General features: G+C 45.3%; 1 protein-coding gene across 1 annotated transcript in view; it reads right to left on the bottom strand.

The window, feature by feature from the left end:
- Positions 1 to 1,734: 1,734 nt before the first annotated feature.
- WNT9A (Wnt family member 9A) overlaps positions 1,735 to 20,117 on the bottom strand; it is an 84,765-nt gene continuing 66,382 nt past the window's right edge. The window contains exons 3-4 of the mRNA XM_069095890.1: positions 19,614 to 19,876; positions 1,735 to 8,601 (exon numbers count right to left, since the gene is read on the bottom strand). Of these exons, the coding sequence (XP_068951991.1) occupies positions 8,116 to 8,601; positions 19,614 to 19,876 (749 nt within the window). The 3' untranslated portion in view covers positions 1,735 to 8,115. The remainder of the gene's footprint in view (positions 8,602 to 19,613; positions 19,877 to 20,117) is intronic.

Below are 20,117 nucleotides of genomic sequence, written 5' to 3'. Positions count from 1 at the left end.
AGTAAATTACTATATTGTTCTATTGAAGTATCAGAAATTAAGAATTTATTAAATGAATTTAAATGTCGGTATACCCTTGGAGAAGTAAAATAAATTAATTTTCTTATGTGCATATGCATGGTAAAAACTAGAGTTCATTTTCTTTCCTGTTGAATAAGGAGTTAATGAAGATTTACCAAAGGGCACAGGGATAGGAAAAGGTTGAACACTCACGATAGGTCAAAAAGAGAAGATGAGTCCTAACCCCAACTTTGCTATTTAATATTTTTCGACCTTGGGCAGTTCTTTTCCTTTTTCTGGGCATCTATTTCTTCATTAGCAAATAGAAGAGGCTGGACCAGATGGTGCCCAAGGTCCTGTCCTCCTATAAAATTGCTAGTATCCTGCGACCTCACACACTGCTTTGCCCTTTTCCAATGTACTTGGGACACAAGAGCCATACTTGGCTGGTCGAGACATCTGGCCACTGTGAGTTTCTCTCACATTCTGAGGCTGATATGAAGTATATGTTCAGCCATGCCACAAAGTACTGGGACGATGTAAATGTGACAGATTGTTGTTTCATATTTTAAGTATTTGTTCATTCATGCTTACATCTTTTATGTTCTATGTATTTGTGCTGTGGAGGAAATAAAGTCCTGACCTACATCTCCAGTCTACTTTGTTCACAGAGTGACTTTTCTGGAAATGTTCTTATTGATCCCTTTTATGGGGGACTTTAGGCATGAGCTACAACTAAACCTTTATTACAGAGATATCTTTTCTTCATGGGTAGTGGGGAGAGACAATGATCAAAAGTATGAGAAAAGTTAGATCGCCTGAAATAAAAGGTTTAGCTTCACAAGGACTGAACTTGACTTTAGGCACATCTAGAGCATGGGCCAATAGAATGGGTCAAGGATAGGAACATGTTTATCCATGTTTGGGTCTTCTCCTTTCATCTAGACTGAGAGAAATGATTATTAATAAGCAATAGTCAGGGGACATCCAGAGTCCCCTCCCCTTTTTTATTGTCATCATTGCAAAAACTGAGTCTCTAACTTTCTCCTCTATCTAACCCCACCCAACCTGACATGGAATCTTTAATCTAAGGTTGGGTAGAGATAGAGGCTTTATCTAGCTTGCCCAAGGCTGAGGGTGGTCTAGGTATAGGGATACTCTCTCTGTCCAAGAGTGAGTGACGATGTCATTCTCAGCCCTGCGTTGTAATATTCATTCTTTTATCAATTTTTAACCAATCTTTGACATTGAAGAGTGTCACTAACCTTTAATAAGATATTAAAAATTCTGGCCTTGGGGAGACTAGGTGGTGCGGTAAATAGAGCACCGGCCCTGGAGTCAGGAGGACCTGAGTTCAAATCCGGCCTCAGACATTTAACACTTACTAGCTATGTGACCTTGGGCAAGTCTCTTAACCCCAATTGCCCTCCCTTCCCCCTGCCAAAAAGAAAAAAAAATCTGGCCTTATTAATAAAGTTACTAATTACCCAGAAATTATGTCTCTCGAACTTTTTAAATGTCACAACTGTGAGCTCCATGTGGGCCGGGATGGGCTCCTAGCTGACCTATTTTATATTTCACCTAGAGCTCAACTTAGGCTTTGTACACAGGAGATACTTTAATGTCTATTGAATTAAATATTCTGTTCCCCAATATCTTTCCCTTTGTCATATCCCTCCTCCTCCTGTTCCTCTTCTTTCTACCCAAACTGAGCAGTGAAAAACAGACACCAACTATAATTTAAAATACATTTATTTATTGTTTTCATTTTGTTCTCAGGTTTTTGTTATACAAAGGTGTTAAATAACTTAAATACATTCTCCACAGTCACTCAGAATCAGATTTATACCTACAAGCTGTACACATGAGGTAGAGAAAATAATTTAGGCTCTCATAAGACACAAAAAAGAATACACAAATTCTTCATAGGTTAGTGTTCACTTTTCCCAAGCCCCTATCCCTTCAACCCCACCCCACCCCCAGCCCAGCCCAGGCCCTCTGTCTCCCTCCCTCTCTAACAAGGTTATTCTTGTCCGAAGCAAATACCAAAGTTCATATCCTGAGCAGGCCAGGCCTGACTTGGGAGGGGGACAGAGACTAAGGGGCTGGGCTAGTCTCCTGGCCAGGCCAGGTAGGGGGATTGATCAATTCTAAAAAGGAACTCCCCTAATTAAAACTAGCTTCAGCTTCTTCCACTGGAGCATAGGGTTTCCAGACCCTTAAACATGTCAGCCACCCTTCTTAGGTCTAGCTCCAGTTTTGAGAGACAGAGAAACAGAAGGACAGAGAAAGACAGAGACAGAGAGAGACAGAGAGACAGAGACAGAGAGAGACAGAGACAGAGAGGGAGAGAGAGAGAGAGACAGAGAGGAGATGCTCACAGATACAAAGAAATGGAGGGAATGGAGAGGAAGGGAAAGGATTGGAGTAGAATCAGAGAGAATCTCTATGTAGAAAAACCCTTCTAGAAGGGGCTAGAGAGGCCATCTAATCTAACCCTATCTTTTTACAGGTGAGGAAACTGAGGCCCAGAGCAGCTAAGCAAACAGTTACCCAAGGTCACAATCAGTGCTGAAAGTCAAACCAAGGACCTCTGACAAAAACTCCAACACTCCTTCCACTTAGATGAGATGTATGGACTCTTTCAGATCTAAAAACCGTAATCTGAGCATGAGATCAAAGTATAGCTGAGAAAATGCACAGGGGCAGGAGAAAAGCAGAGGCAGTGAGAGGAGGCCCTTGGTCCCATCCCTACCTCCCAACTCTAGAAACCTTTCCCAGAGCCGACGGTCTTCAACCTTTCAATGGTGGGAGGAGACAGAGGGTGGCAAGGGAGAGAAGAGCAACTCTATGGGGCTCCCCGAGTCAAAGCTGGAAGCGAGCAATGATAAGGGGAGGCCCCCTCTGAGGACACCCTGCTTGCCCATTATCATTCCTGGCTTCAGGAATGGGGAAGGGGGAGAACACACATACATACAGAGACACAGAGAGCAGAAACACAAACACACAGAGTCACACAGACCAGACACTCACTCACTCACTCACTCACTCACTCTCTCCCTCTCTCTCTCTCTCTCTCTCTCTCTCTCTCTCTCTCTCTCTCTCTCTCTCTCTCACACACACACACACACACACACACACACACACACACACACACACACACACACACACACACACACACACACACACACACCCTTGAACTAATCCCTTCTGGAGCTATGGGCCCATTCTACTTGGCCAGAGGTGGGAAGAACACATGTTCTTAGTTCTTGGCAGGGTTGATAGGGTTTCCGGAGAGAAGACCAAAGTTTCAGGCTTCTCTTGGATTCCTTCTCCATACATACATGTACAGAGCCCTAACCAGGATTTTTTTTCATCCAGGGCAAGGAACACAAATACTGACAAGCAGTAGGGAAGTCATTGTCAGTAGAGAGAGGGAAGAGTGCCAGGTTGGATACTGCCCCTTGTATGTGCTGGGTAGTGGTGGTACAAGGTGTCAAGGGGACACAGATTACCATCTGGTAGTTTCTGGTTTAGTCTAATTATTTTTGCTAAGTGCTAAGCTCTTTTTTATCCCCACTCCTAAAAAAAATTGCAAATGCTGTCAGTGCCTCTAAATTTCACACCCTTGGGCAAAGCCCCAATCACCGTGCCTTAGGTAGGCCTCTATACATCAAAGGCATTAAAGTACAGGATAGAGAGCTGGGCTTGGAGTATCCCTCCTAGAAATCTCGGTCATACAAGTCCAACAAATAAGAGCATATGGGTATAATAGGTATAGGCAGAGAACCACTTCACTTAAATCTGAACATACATACACACACACCGCAATACACACATACACATAACACACACATACATACACACACCACAATACACACATACACATAACACAACACACACATACATACACTCACACATAAAATAAACCAGCAAACATTTTTGATTTGCCTTGTTTAAAAAAATATTACATTTTCTTAATATTTTTGAAATAAAGCTAAATGAGATAATTGGTTTTAAAAAAAAAATCCTCTTCCTTCATCTTGGGACCTTCCCCTAAAGAGACATAAATAAATGGATGCCCTATGCCTTGGCCTGGGCAGTCTTGTCATTGAGGGTATGATGAGTTTCATCCCTCCGCCTCAGCAGAGCCCAACAATTTCAAAGGCAAAAATGGGGAATGGAAGAGATGAGAGGAGCCCCTCTTCCCCAGCCCCAACTCTTGTGAAAGTTATATCTGCCAATAACTTTGGGGAGAGTACAGGGCAGTGGGGGAGGAGGGTTGTTTTCTTTAAAAACAATTTTTTAAAAAGCCTTTAAACTTGGCTTCCCTTGTCAGAACCGTGTGACTGTCTGTACTCTCACCTTCTCCCCCAAAATACCCATCAGTATGTGTCTGGAGATTAAGTAAACAGAGGACAAGTCAAGCAAGACTAAAACCTAACTCTCAAACAAAACCCCAGCCCCATTCCAGGCTCAGTGGTGCAGTAAAAAGGGCACTGACTACTTGGAACCAGTTATCCTGCTAAGACTAGCCCGTATGACCTTGGTCAAGTCACTTCGTAGGTATAGGTCTTAGTGTTTCCTCCTCAATAAAATGGGCAGCCAGGGTGGCAGGGGGTGGGGCAGGAAATCGACCTCAAAGGTCCCTTCCAACTCTAAATCTGTGACATCTATGCTGTCTTTAGGTCCTAACTGGTATTTCCCCAATTCTGGAGAGCTCAGAATTCATGCCACCTGTTAGTATACAAGGTGAGTCTATACTATTTTATTCCAATATTTTTTTTGCTTCTTTTTTTCTTCTGGACCACAGGAGAATAAACCTTACTATTTACAATATATAACAGGAAAGTGATATATCTACATAAACATAAATATGTTTTGTTTTTTTAAAATACAGTGACTCTCCAGGCTTCAGTGTGTGAATTAGGACACCAGGAGTTCCCTTTCAGTAGTTCCTCATGTCTGCTTCTGACTCTGCACTTTTCTCTAATGATCTCCTAGTTCTCTCTCACCTGTCAAACACGTGGCTTGGAAAAAGAAAAAAATTATACACACACACATTCTATATTTATATATATACATACATACACACATTGCTCATATATACATATATACACACACATACATATACACACAAAGAGAAATATACATATATTTATATATATATATATATAAAACACTGTCACAAGCTATTGTATTACCCATCCAGCTCCTTTACCCTTTACCTCTAAAACACACAATGACACACGGCAGAAGAACTCTAAATTCTATGACCTAAAAACTAGCCCTAGATAACGCGACCCCAAAAGCCCCCAGGCCCCTCCCTGGCGTCCATCAGCCTCCCTCGCCCCTAAGACAAAGGGCCTCACTCGAGCCGTGAGCCCCTTTTATCCTTCTTGGTATCCCCAGCACTGGCACTTAATACGCTGACTGACTTCAGCACGTGAGAGAATGAAGAGGGAGAGAGACACACACAGGCGTGGCATTACAACTGAGCCTAATGATACCACATTCAAACCACAAGTTTCTTTGGGAAAGTTTGTGACAATAAATATGTGTTCTTTTGAGAGCAGGAAGGACTGCCCAGTGATGCAGCCCTTCCTACTGCATCCTAGTCCAGCTGAGCCAATAAGATGGTGTTTTACAAATGGCTTCCTCCTCTTCCATCAACTTAAAGCCATCCCCCTCCCCACTTCACCACCAAAAAAACTCAGGGCAGCCCAAGTCCTTTGTCTGCCCAACCCTACCCTCCTACCACCTCAGTGGGTCTTGATCCCCAAACATTCAAGAGAAATAGCGTTTGCTTCATATGATCTCAACCCAAGAGAATTTCTTCTCTCTCCTGTTCCCCACCAATCTTAGAAAATCTCACCCCAGAACATCTCTTCCCACCCCTGCAATCCCTCAGTAGAAGCACAACAGTAAGGAGAGGTTACCATGTGGATTAACCTACCCAAAGGACCTTCAGGCATCCCTTTTTTCCCCAGGTCCTTGTCCTCCCACCCCTCCAAAGCCAAGTTCAGGAGAATCCAGTCAAAGAATCAGTCAAATCTTCCAGTCCCAGGAAAAGGTAAAACAAAACAAATCCAAAGGGTCTACCTGGTTATCACTGCTTCAGCCTACACTAGGAACCCTAGACCATTGGCCAACAGTTGTTCATGAAATACTAGGAGAGAGGAGCAAAGGGCTAGATGCCTCATTGAATCCCAGTGTACTCAAGGATTCCTAAGAGGACATGGGGGGTGCTGGATTCCACTTCACAGCTTTAGAAGCATGGATTTCTCTTTATTTGGGAGAAAGAAACGTCAGTCCTCATACTGTTACCCCCTCTTCTCAGGCAGAGAGGACATTAGCTTTCACCCTCCCAGATTACTAAGTGGATAGGAACAGGTTTGTGTCTTTGTGTGTGTTTTTATGTCTTTTCTGTTTTGTTTTATTTGAAAAAAAAAGTCTTCAATTTAGTGGTTTCCAGGGGGAAAAAAACAACACATGAAGCAGAGTTAAGGGAAGAAGGGGACAGGGCAAGGGAGAGGCAGAGGGTAGACCAGCTATACCACTTGGATAGACCATCAATGGATATCTAGATGTGAGGGTCTTACTGCCCCCATTCAGACTCTACCTATCCCTTCAGAAGTAAGAAATGTGCGCATATATAAGACAAGATGCGCAAGGGGGGAGGGAATAATAATAATAATTAATAATAATATTAATAATAACAACAAAAGACAACAAAAAATAATCACTGACATTTGCTCTAACTAGAAGAGAAGTGCCTGGTGTCATTCTAGAAAAGAAGGGAAGGAAAAATCTAAGTAACTCAATCCCAGGTAGGACAGGATCGGGGAAGGAACAGGGACCAAACATCCGATTCCCTGATTCAAAGACAGCCTTCTAGTGGTCTTGCTTTCCAAAGTCAGTGATAGTGCTAAGAAAGGGGAGGGGGCTGAGGGAACCAGCTTGGCAAGTCACGAACCTTCCTCCTCTGGACTCCTGGCTCTTTGGGGTTTTGAAGTCTTCCACTGTTCCATCACCCCTGTTGGTGAGGAGCCTAGGGGAGAGCTGGGGAGTACAAGCCCTAGGACTGGAAGCCAGGAGACTGGATAACAAAACCTTTAAGCTGGATGGGAGCTTAGACAGCTTCTCCCCAAGATTAACCTGTATACATGAAGCATGAGTCCCTGAAACAGTATCCAGCAAAGGAGAACCCGCTACCTGCTAAAAAGCCCATTGCACCTTAGGGCACCTCTCCTCATTAGAAAATCCTTCCCACACATAGGGTGAAAATCTCCCTTTCTCCAATGATGAGTCAGTCATGCCCCAAGGTTTGCCCTAGGACCCATTTCCATGCCCAGGCTGCACCTCCTCACTCAGCTACTAAAGAGACTGTGAGCAAAGGCAGGTTCCTCCCCCCTGAGGCTTTAGGGTACTAAACTCGAAAGTTCCTCCCGACTTAAAAATTGTTTCTTTGCCACTGGAGGCTCCTTGGGCAGTACTACTGGCTTCAATAAGGACCTTAAGCTGCCCTCCTCCACCCTGGCCTCCAGGGGAAAAAAAAAAAAAGATACCTACCAGACTCCCTCCTCTTCTTCTCTCTGTTCCCTCAGCCCTGACCAAAGAAAGACTGGGAGAAAAGAATGCAGGAATGGGGGAAGGAGTCTCACATACGTCCTGGACTTCTTAGCTCAGTTTGGGGGGGCCAGTCAGCAAGTTAAGAAGTGGGAGAAAATGCATGGAATCGGGGAGGGGGTGGACAGAGACACCGCTTAGAATAGTTCAAACTGAGTTGGCAGCTGGGGTCCCAGAGTCAAACATTGGTGTGGAGGGCAGGGAAGGAAGAGAGGGAAGGGCTTGAAGATCAATACAGCTAGGTCGCCCCGCCAGCCCCCAGTGCGTGCACAGGCACACACAACCACACACACTTGCACACACTCACGAACACACACACAAAAGTGCTTACATCATCAACATTGCCTTCTGAATCCAAGAACCGCCCCTGTCAAACTCTGTGTGTCTGTCTGGAGGCCAGAGTCAGAGCAGAGTCTTCTCCCCTCCCACCCCAGCCCCAAATGGGGAGGAGAAGGCAGCCAGGCAGGCGGACGAGCCAGCAGGTGGTCAATCCTTGCAGGTGTAGACCTCCTCCCTCTGGGTGCACTGTTTGCATTCCACGTAGCAGCACCAGCGTACCTGGCACTGGCAGGGCCGAGTCACCACCCGGCTCTGGGTGTTGTGCCCACGCCCACAGCACATGCTCTCACAGTTCTTGTCCTTGTAGCACTTCCGGCCAGCTGTGCCCGGGGAGAACCGGCTTGCCAGGCAGAAGCTGGGGGAGTCATCCAAGTGCACCAGATCTGGGGTGCGCGGGAGAGGGTCGGTGCCGGGGCCAGAAGAACCCAGGGCCCTTCTGGGAGGTGGGATATCTCCAGCCTCGCCGGTGGCCTCGTTGGTGGTGCTCCCCACCTTGAGGGAGGCCTCATATTTCTGCTTCAGTTGTTTGCCCACCTCGTGGAATGGTGAGAGCTGGCGCCAGCAGGTGCGGACGGTGCAGGAGCCAGACACCCCGTGGCATTTGCAGGTGGTCTCCACGCCAGCCTTGATCACCTGGGGAAGAAAGGAAGCAGGTGGGGAGAGTCAGAGGGAGAAGAGGAGGAACCAAGCGCCCCTGCAGACTGCTCAGCTAAACCCAACCCAAAGAGATGAGAAAGACAGTCCTTGGTGTAAGGGAGAAACAGCCTCATTCCACAAATGTGGATTAAGCTGCTATTACTTACTGGCACCTGTGCTTCAGGAATGGCCCAACTCCTGCCCTCCAGAAACTACCAATCCAACGAAGGGGAGGATGGTCAGGAATAAGACGGCAATGCAAACAATGGAAAGGAGAATGAGATCCAGATAAAGGAGAGCCATGCCCAGGGCTGTGGTCGATTTAAGAAGGAAGAGATCATTGATCACTTTCATCTGTGAGAAGGGGAGAGGTAGGCCGTAGAAGGCCCGAAGGAGAAAGTACTATGTGAACCCGGTGCTGAAACAAAGATTTCAACAAACCAACAATTCATTCAGGACAAGAAAGAGCCAGGGAGGGAGAGGAAACCAGTGCGCCTGAAATGTAGTGCCCAGCAAGGGGATAAATAAATGTAAGAGAAGAATGGTAAGATAAACTGGGGCCATAATAATGGAGAGCCTTGAATGCCAGGGTCTCTGAGGCATCTCAGTTTTATTCAATTAGCCATGAGGAACCACCATGATCGATGTATTTGGAAGATTACTCTGGCGGCACTGTGGGATATCCTGGAAAGGCAGCTTAGGGGCAGGGGGTGGGGAAGACTGGAGGCAGGGAGAGCTGTTTAAGAGGCTCTCTTAAGACTGGGCAGACAAGAAGGCCTGAACTGGGATGAAAGGCGACAGTAAGGAAGATGCCAAGAAATATTTAAATAAGACAATAAGACTTAGGAACTGATCAGATACATGGGATGAGGGAAAGAGAAGTCAAAGGTGATGCTGAGATTTGAAGCCTTCATGACTGGTGGGATGGAGGAGTCGCTTCATTCTGTTCCACCCACCCCCATCAGGTTCACCTCCCTGACATGCTATTTTTGACATGTCACTGTCCTCCTCAAAGTCATTGCTTCCAGGACAAAGGCCAGACTCCTCAGGCTGCTATTCAAGGCCCTCCACCATCTTGCTTCCACCCTCCCTGCCTTACCTTCTTCTCTAACATGCTTCCTCCACTCCAGCCACACCAGTCTCCCTCCTTACTCTACACAGGCTCATGTAATCAAGACCCACCAAACAAATCAAGACCCCTTTGTCTCTGGTGCCTGGAACTCCGCCTGTCACTTAGTCTGGATGCCAAATTCAATTGTCCCCTCTTTCTCCCCCTTGCCACCTGGAAAGTGGGCATAACATCTCACCTGTCGTGCTGGGCCAGAAGTCAGTGGGAAGAGCAAGACCTTTACCTAGCTAGAATAATAGCAGGTCCCAATTTGAGAGTAGTTTGGAAGGTTTACAAAGCCCATTCCTCCTCACAGCTCTCCTCGTGGAAGCAGCACAAGGTTTGTTATTCCCATTTTGAAGAGGGGGGAAGTGAGACTCAGGGGAGGGGAAGGGACTGACCCACTCAGAATCAGCACAATTTATAAGCCAGGATCCAAAACCATATTTTCGCATTCCCAAATGCCCCAAAGCAAGGAAGGGCTTCAAGAAACCAGCAGTCCATTCTTGGCACAAGGATGACTTGGAAAAAAAAAAAGAAAGAAAACAGAAGGAGGAAGAACTAGGGAAAAGCAAAGTAGGGCCAGTGTTCCTGTACTCTCCCTGCTGTTCTTCCTGCTCCCCCACCCCCAAGGGTGACCTGAAGTCTCAGCACTTAGTCTGGGGCCCTTAAGCTAAGGATCTCTTGGCAACATGTCTCAAATTTCAGAAATAGTTCAAGAGGATTCTGCAAAGGGACAATGATTGCCCTTCCATCTTCTTTCTACATGCTTGGCATAGGTGCCTCTGCCCCTAGGAAGCCCTTTCCCTTCATCTAAAAGTGGGCTCTCCCTACTCACATTTTCCTAGAGCATTCTGGCTGGATGTCTCCACTGACTACCTCATCCGTAGGTGTCTAATAAATGCATATTAAAAAACAAAACTGAATACTGTAGAATTCTAATGACTCGCCTGGACCCTAAAGAAAGAAATGACATCCCTCCTTTCCTTCTTTCCAAAGGCAGAGGAACATTAAATATGCTGTGACTCAGTTGACTTCTCTAACAGCTTTTTTCCTCCTTCCATTTCTTTTTCCTATTTCCTTGCTCTTATTGCAAGGGATGGCTTCATTCAGAAATGAAGATGATATAAGAACCAAAGATATCTAGGTTGTTTACCACCTGCAGGAGGGGGGAAGGAGGGGAAGGAGGAAGAGAATTTAGAACTCAAAACTTGTTTTTTAATGGTAAAAAAATGTTTTAATATGTAATTGGGGGAAATAAAAATATTATTAAAAATAAAACATAAATAAAAACCAAAAGATATCAACAATTAAAAAATAAATTTGTGTTGAATTTGATGGAGTCAAAAGACCTGGGTTCAGGTCATGACTGATACTGTTGCATAGCTATGTGAACATAATTAAATCGTATAAACACTCTAAATCTCAATTTTCTCATCTTAAAATGAATATACTCTTTGTCTCAGAGGGATGTTGTGAGGAAAACACTGCACAGCCTGCAAAAAACACTCCAGAAAGCAGAGAGATTATAATCGTGGCTATGGACAGAACCTTATGCTCAGCACTGGAAGAGAGATTAAATTTAGATAAAATGTGGTCACAGCTTATACACAATTTATGGCCTAGTAAACCAAACCCTCTGGCTCTAATTTCCTTATGCAGCTTTGTGATCTTAGAAAAGTCAAGTCTGAGCCTCAATTTCCCCATCCATAAAATGGGTGGGAAGGAAGGAGAGAAGACTCGGCATGACCTGCCCCACAGGATATCTGGGTAGAAAACACTTTGTATGCCTGCAAGTACAGCAATTGTGGGTATGTCAGGCAGCGAAAAGAGCTCTGTGTTTTGAAGACCCTTCTGAGTCTCCCGTGTGATACTGGACAAGTCATTTCCTTTCCCTTTGTAAAGACTGAGACATTTCCCAGGTTATCTCTAAAGCTCCTCTCGGCTAGTCCTGTGATTTTAAAAAGTCGTCATTAATATACCTGGGAATTCAACAACCATTTATGAAGTGCCAGATACCAGCAATACAAAGGCTAAAAGAAAGTCAGCTCCTGATCCAAAGGAGTTTACTTATTAATGGGGAAAAGATAGTATGTTCTAGATGGGTGTGCTCTCTGCCCACTGAGGTCAGGTCCCAGGGCAGCGAGTCCTGGATGTCGCTGTGCCCAAGGACCAAGGACAGGGGCCCTGGGCCCATAGGGTCAGAGGGACTAGAAATGTGGGAGGAGGAGAAAGGGGAACCTCACTGTTATTTGTAAGCATCAGGGCCCATGGCAAGAAGAGACTAAGCCAATGATTTATGTGCACATGGAGGGGCTTGGGGCAGGGGGACAAAGAGAGAAGCAGGGAGGGGATGGAGACACTTAACTACTTTGATCAAGGAGCTAAGGGAAGTTTGTCTGAACCTGGAGACATATCACCCCAATGACTTTGGATTCCTGGCATCCTCCAATCCCTTCTCCCAACAATAGCCTCACACTTGGGGGCGGGGGAGGGTCATGTGAAAAGCCAGTCAAAGTCATTAGCTGACATATCACAGACTTGCCTTCACACACCAGGCTCCCACCAACTCCTCAACAGGCAGAGGCCTTGAGATGGGGGAATAAACTCTGGATTTACAGGCAGCAGACTTGGGTTTGAGTCCCTCCTATTACTTGTAGAACCTGGAACAAGTCTCTTCCCTTTCCTGGGCTTTAGCTTCCCCAGGCTGCAAAATGGGAAAATTGGACCAAGTGACCTCTATGATCCCTCCAGGGTCTGAAACCTGAGGTTCCTACCCTGACTGTGATCCATGGAGCCCCAAGGGGAGTGTGGATAGATTTCTGAGGGTCTGTGAATTTGGACAGGGAAAAAATTACATTTTTATTTTCACGATCCTTTGGCATTGTTTGAAATCTATAGATTTTATTTCATGCACTTAAAAACATGACTGATTCAAGGTCCACAGGCTTCACAGGATTGCCAAAGCATCCGGCTTCTATATAATATATATAATATAATAATATATAAATATTATATAATTTATATGTTATACAACATATTATATAAAATATATATTATATAAAATATAATATTTTTATATATTATATAATAATTCTATGATTGAGCAGGGCTGGTCCAGGCTGTTTCATTGCCTCCATGTAACTCAAGGCCATGGCATGGGAAGACTAAAGAAACTAAAGAAGGGAAGGCTGTGGGGGACATAACCAGCAGCTTCAAGTATTTGAGGAACCACCACGTCAAAGGCAGATTACATTTAGTCTGCTCAATGCCAGAGGGCAGAACTAAGTACCAAGGGTGAGAGAGGTCAAGGGGCAGATTTAGGCTTACATTTGGAGGCAGCCTGGTGCTATTGAAAGAACATTGAATCTGGAGTACAAAGCCTTGACTCCAAGGCCCAGTTCTCTTTTTGTGACTTCCAGAACGTTACTTCCCTTCCTTGGGATTCACTTTCCGGTTCTGTGACTGACAGGAGGAACACAATGAACTAGATAGAGATGGGGAAACTGCATGGATGCTTCAAGTTGCCCGAGTTAAAAAAAAAAAAAAACAAAACAACAACCTGACATTCCTCCGACTGCAAAGCCCAGAACACCATGCAAGAACCAGAATTATGGGCGATCCAAAGGGCAATGGGAAGCTATATGGTGAACCCAAAGAGACTGTAGCCCATCTCCAACCATGGCTCAAATGCAAAATGTGATATGAAAGATGCTGTCTAGGATATGGAATAAAGAAAAAAATGCCATCTGAGTCCAGAGCAAGAATGAGGTACTGTGGAGTGCCCGCCAAATGTTAAAGGGAAGGCCGTCAGCACGCTGGGTGGCCCAGGCATGATTTATGATTTATGAGAGACAGAGGGTTAAGAGTCATCCAGGATGAGGGGGCATGGATGGGCTGTGATCTGCCCCACTGGAGGGTGTACCCACCATGATGAAGTCACAAGACCCCTAGAGGATAGTACCTATTCCTATTCCCACATTCCTACAAGGTAAGCTAACCCTACATAAATTTCAGCTGTTATTCAATTTAGACTTTTTGGGACACATTCAAAAATGCTGAGATTATAGAGATTTCATTTGAGCTTACTTAGGAGGCAGCCCCTGGAATCCCCTATCCAGAATAAAAGGGGAGAAGAGCTAGGGGGAACCGATAGATTCTGGCAAGATGAATGTGCTAGGGATTCTTGTGCAAAGTTCTCCAGCCCTGTTATCACAATCCCCTTTCTTGCCCTCCCTTGTTTATAGAATTATATACCTAGAGCTAGAAAGAACATTTTACAGGTGAGAAAACCCAGACTCCGAGAGTAATTTGTCCAAGGTCACGCAGCTAGTCAGTGGAAGAGTCAAGATTCAAAGACAGGTCCTCTGACTCCAAAGCCAATCTTTGCCCACTGTACCAAGCTGCCTCTAAAGTTATCTGTGTGTATTTACACTATACTCCCTGTGAGATTTAAATTCCATAGGCAGGGACTGTCATTATGTGTTGGTATTCCAAGGATTTTCTAATGTATGGCAGATGTTTAGGGTCTTAGAAGCAGAGATTCAGAGTTGGAAGGGACATTAGAAACCACTGGATTCAACCCCCTAAATTTCTAAGCAAGGAAACAGGCCCACAAAGGCTAATGCTCAAGGTGACACAGAACACAAGTGGCAGGACCCCAAATCCAGGATACTTTTCAGTGTCTTTTTCTTTGAAACTGAATCAACTGCCCCCCAATTCTCTAAGTCTCTGAGATTTTCCTCAGTGAGCACTTTTCCTCACAATAGACCAGCATGATGTTGGTAATTATTTTTGCTGTACTTACTTTAAAGATGAAGAAACTGATGATCACAGGGTCTCACAGAGGGTGACTTTCCCGAAATCATATGGCTAGTCAATATCCAAGCCAAGATTCCAACCCAAGCCAGTTTGACATCCTTCCCACTACCCCACCACTGTATCTCCAGACTATATTAGGGCTGGGGAGGACCCCAGAACATTGAAGCTCAATTAAATCCAATCCAGTCCTTTTACAAAAGGAGGAATCAAGGTCCAGAGAAGTTCTCCAGGACCACTGAGCTACTCAAGCATTAGGATTGGAAGGCAGGTCTCCTAATTCCCCAAATCAGCTCTTTCGGCTAACACACACAATCTGAATGTAAAGATTAATTCTTCTCCCAAAGCCTGTGTCTGGAGGTCTGAAGAGACAGGAAGTTAAACAGATACACACACATACACACACACACACACACACACACACACACAATATCAGGATCACAGAATGCCAGAAATTAGAAGGGACCTTGGAGGCTATCTAGAACAACTCCCTTTATAAAGGGGGGGGGGGGGGGAATCAAGACCTGGAAATGTTAAATGACTTGCTCAAAATCACCCAACTAGCCAGTTAATAGCAGCTAGGCCCAGAACCCAGGTCTCCTAACCCAAAGCTGACTGCTTTTTCCCCTTATAGCCACTACCAAGCATCAAAATAGAGTAACAATTTAAGGAAGGGAACATCTCCAAAGAGTGGGGAGGGCCGCAAACGGACTGTGAGCCCCTCCGGGGTCCAGCTCCTTGTCCTTGTCGGAGGCCAGTCATGCTTCAAGGGACAGACCCAGATCAGGAAAGGGCAGGCTTCCTAGGGGGATTAGGGGGCTTGGGAACACTCTCTGAGACGGGAGCAGGCAAAGGAGTCACGTTTGATGATGCTTTGCTGAGAAACCTGGACGAATTTAATTAAAACATCACTTATCCTGGCCCGGTGGAACTAATTGAGTGCTTTTAATATTCTGACTTTTCATTAATAGGTTACAAAAGAGTCATAGTCTAGAGGGACATGGGGTGGGGTAAGGGGCGAGAGAGACAAGAAAGGAAACTGGCCCTTTCTGATTTAATCTGCACTCGAGACCACCCTCCCCAGCAACGGGGCTGGAGACCCCGTCACCTCCCCTTAAACAGCTGAAGGCGGGAGAGGGGCTTTGGCAGAGACAGGGGGGAAATTGGTTTTTTAATAAGTGGGTAATTCAGAACTTCTGCTTCCCAATAAAAGGGAGCTCACAGAAGTCCTCGCTCTAATTACCTCATCTTCACGCCAGACAAGCTGGGTCTTTCATTAGCTATTGAGGTCATATGGTAAGCACTTAGCAGGACATGACAGGTCTGATGGACTCCTGGGCTGGGGGCACCACTGGGGGATAGATTAGGAGGGAGAAAGTATGTGAAGGGGAAAGAAAATGCTCTAGACTCCTTGGAAAAGGCCAGAGACACACAGCCCCTGTCTGGGGGTGGGGGCGGGAAGGGAGGAGGGCTGTGTTGTCCCGGGGATTACTGGCTGAGCTATGAAGCTTCCCCCACCAGTCCCCGGTTCAGCACCACGGGGCCTATTCCAAAGACAAGCCAGCCGGCAGGCGGGAAACGGGAAAAAGCATGCTGTCAGGGAGATGGGGAGAGACCACCGGCGTGGTCAGGCTCTTCTCCTCCCAGGGCTAGGGCCAAAAGCCCGGGAGCTCCCGCAGAGACCTGGCAGATCGGGTAATGACAACCTGGCCACATAATCAGGGCGGGCAGCCCCAAAAAGGAAGAGAATCGTCGTCAGCAGCACCATAGCTCCCATTTCTTTAAGGCTTGCAAAATGTTCTCCTTACAATGACCCTGCAGAGTACAGAGTGCAAAGCTGGTTCTTCCAATTTCATAGAGGGAGAAACCAATTCAGGAAGACAGCCTGGCATAGTAGAAACATTGAATTTTGGAACCAAAAGGCTTGGATTCGAATCCCAATTCAGCTGCCTCTGTGACTTTGAGGAAGTCATTTACTTCTCTTATCTGTAAAATCAGGGAGTTGTAGTCAGTCAGTGAGCATTTATTAAGCACTTACTGTATACCAAGCACTGTGCCAAGCACTAGGGATATGAAGAAAGGGAGATTAGATAATTTCCAAGGATCCTTCCAGGTCTATAGGCCATGACCCCAGGCCTATAATATCCATTCCAGGACTCCTGAATAATGATTTTTTCTCCTACAACACACTGCTTCTATATTACACCAATAAATCACAGAATTCAACTCAGTAAATCTCTAATCCCACTTCCCCCTCTCACCCACAAGTCCTACCCACCAGCACAGAATCCAGTGGGACTATCTCTTTCCTTTTTCTGGACATTACGCTGACTGAGGATGGTGAGAGCCTTTTTTTAAAATAACTGCTGTCAACAAATCCCCCACCCCCACCCCTGTCTTTTTCCACATTAGCAGCTGTTAAGCTGAGCTCCACCCCCCCTCCCATCTTGTTCCTGGACAGTGGATTTTTTTTTTCATCTAAATGCTAAACTTCCCATTTATCTGTGTTTAATTCTATCTTCCTCCACTGAAATCTTCCTCCATCGACTCCTCCTGGGACCAACAACATGAGAACTGGCAGCTCTTACCAAGCTAGACGGTCTTTGAGTACAGGCCAGAGGCGGCTGAGTTGATCAGTCCTGAGACAACAGGCGTACAGTCTAAGTGTTCGAGGCTCATCACCAGAAGCGAGGCCACAGGGTGGCGAATTTTTTGGTCATAGAACTGTCTGTTAAGGTATAGAGGGGCTGTGGTTCGTGTCAGCAGAGCAAGGATGGGGACCTATTCAGATGAAATCATAAATCTTTGGAAAAACTTCATCTTGCTGGTTTCAGCCCCTTTTTCACACATCGAAAGACATGTTTTAGACCCTGACTCTGCCATCCAATGTCCTGGTTCTCCAGCTCAGCTTTGTGTCCTCTGAAAATCTGATAAGTCTTCTATGTCTTCATCCAAGTCATGGACAAAATTGTTAAACAAAATAAGGTCAAAGAGAGATCCCTAGGCACTGTGCTGGAAAGCTAGGTGTTTTGGTGGCTTAGAGCCCTAGAACTGAATTCAAGATGACTCAAGTTCAACTCCAGCTTCGGACACTTACTAGCAGTATCTTAAGCAAGTCACTTAACCTCTGTCTGCCTCGGTTTCCTCATCTGTAAAATGGGGGATAATAATAGCACCTACCTCCCAAGGATGTTACAAACATCAAATGAGACAATATTTGTAAAGTGTTTCACAAACCTTAAAGTGCTACATAAATGCTGTATAAATGAAAGACCATTGTTGTTTTTTAAATTATTATTAATTATAGACTTAGCTATACCTCTAACTCACTTAGTTGGCCAAGGGACTTTGAGCCTTACTTTCTTCTTCTATAAAAGGAGTCTTAGACCAGAGGTGAGGAACCTGTAGCCCTGAGGCCACATGTGGCCCTCTAGGTCCTCAAGTTCGGTTTTTTGCCTGAACCCAAACTTCACAGAACAAATCCCCTTAATAAAAGGATTTGTTCTGTAAAACTTGAACTCAGTCAAAAGGCCACACCCAAGGACCCAGAAAGCCATGTGTGGTTCCCCACCTCTGTCTCAGACTCAATGACTTCTAAGCTCCTTTTTGGTGCTTACACTGTTAATTTTGTTCTTTTTATTACTAATGACAACAACTGTTGCCATATAGTTAGATCATGCTTTAAAAGCACTTACAAAAGCATTATTTCATTTATTCTCACAACATTTATTCTTATGACAACTCTGTCAGACAGAGACTACAGGTATTACTATTCCCATTTTACAGATGAATAAACTTGGGTTCAGAGAGTAAAATGATTTGCCCACAGTCCGTCCAGTTGATAAGTGGCATAAATAAGACTCGAACCCAGATCTCTCCTAACAACAAGTCAAATACATCATACTAGCTGCAGATCACATTCTGTGGTCTGTGACCACATCCTATATTCTACGCCTTTAGAGGCAGAAGGGGAAAAGTCAGTGAATAGAGTCAAAAGACCTATGTATGACAGTTTAATAGAGGCACAAGTCACTTCATCACAAACATACACACACAAATTATAGTTTTCTCCTTTTGTAAAATGAGGCAGACTGGATGATGCAAACTTTAAGGCCCATTCCAACCCTAATATTTCATGTTTTATGGTCCCTTCCACTTGTGACAATCTATGACCTAAGGTTCATACAGGTTCTTAACATAAGGTTCATAACAGTTCTGACCTCGTATGTTCTAAATTTTACTAAGTACCAAGTGTGTACCCAGCTTAGGAGGGAATGAAGGAAAGGAAAAGATATCATTGCTGCCCTCAGGATGCTTAGAATCTAATTAGAGTGACAAGAAAGACACACAGAACAGAGATAGTAAGGGTTACAGGCTCTCCCATGCAAGATGTCTTTCTGTTACTCAACGAAGCTACCCAGAAATGCAAGAGAAACATCAGACACAGACCATGGGTCATGAAGCAGAGTTACATAGTGGAAATACACAGCATTTGAAATCAGAGGATCCAAGCTCAAATCCCAGCAATGTCACATACACTACGTGTGACCCTGGGCATATATATAGCAGAATGAAACTCTTCTGGGCCTCAGTTTTCCCTATATGTATAATGGGGAGTTTTGACTAGAAGATCACTTTCCTGTTCTAAATCCAATCATCCTAAAGTAAGCGTGACCAGACAATTGGGATGGTTCAAGGTGACCCATCCACACTTCTGGGAAAGCTATGACCCCCTGAAGGTGATTGGGAGAGAAATAACAAAGGAATATCTACAAAAACCAGGAACAATGGGTAGAGGTTACAAATTGGTCAATTTTGTCTTGATGTTAGGAAAAATCCTTCCCAATCTCTCCCAGACTAGAATGGGCTGCCTTGGGAGGCGCCCCCTCATTGGAGGTCTCCACAGTGACTATTCTGATGGGAATGTTATAGTGCATCTTTAATTGAGCTGCATGACTACTCCCTCCCAGCTATTAAGTCCTGCAATTCTTAAATTCCAAGGGTGACCAAAGGCAAGAGGAAAGATGAGTCCTAGTGCCCTCCTTCCACCCCTTCCTCCCTCTCTGTCAGGGGCCCCGCTCACCTTCATCCCCACCAGATTGTTGTGGAAATCCACACGGGCACGCAGATCCTTGCTGGACTTCTTCCCCAGGAACTCTTTGACAAACTTGTTGCTGTACTTAAGGTTGTCCCCGCAGCCCCCCCACTGCCAGGCCTCTCGGTTCTCCAGGTCCGGTGCCTCATCACAGGTGCAGCGCTCCAAGCGCCCGGCGCTGCACGCTTTAGCCAGGGCATGGGTCAGGCCGGCTGAGGAGATGGCATAGAGGAAGGCAGTCTCCTTGAAGCCTACCCAGCAAGAGGATAGAAGGGCAGAGGCCCAGGTTAGCAATACTCCCACACTTACCAAACCCCCCTCACTGGCTCTTGGTTTGCTTGTCTGTAAAATCAACAGGTTATACTAGATCCAGGACCCCTAAGAGATCCCTCCCAGCTCAGACATTGAGGGCTTCTGTAGAATAAAAATCGGGGAAATTATTCTAAAATAGAAGGGACAATCCCCATTGGACCTTAGCTGTAGAGTTCTAAA

Source organism: Petaurus breviceps, unplaced genomic scaffold, assembly GCF_028583685.1.
Source record: "Petaurus breviceps papuanus isolate PSGF00001 unplaced genomic scaffold, PetGlider_PUasm1.0 227, whole genome shotgun sequence".
Taxonomy (NCBI): Eukaryota; Metazoa; Chordata; class Mammalia; order Diprotodontia; family Petauridae; genus Petaurus; species Petaurus breviceps.
Note: the sequence above shows the minus strand (reverse complement) of the source record. Positions and strands in the feature narration are given on the sequence as shown.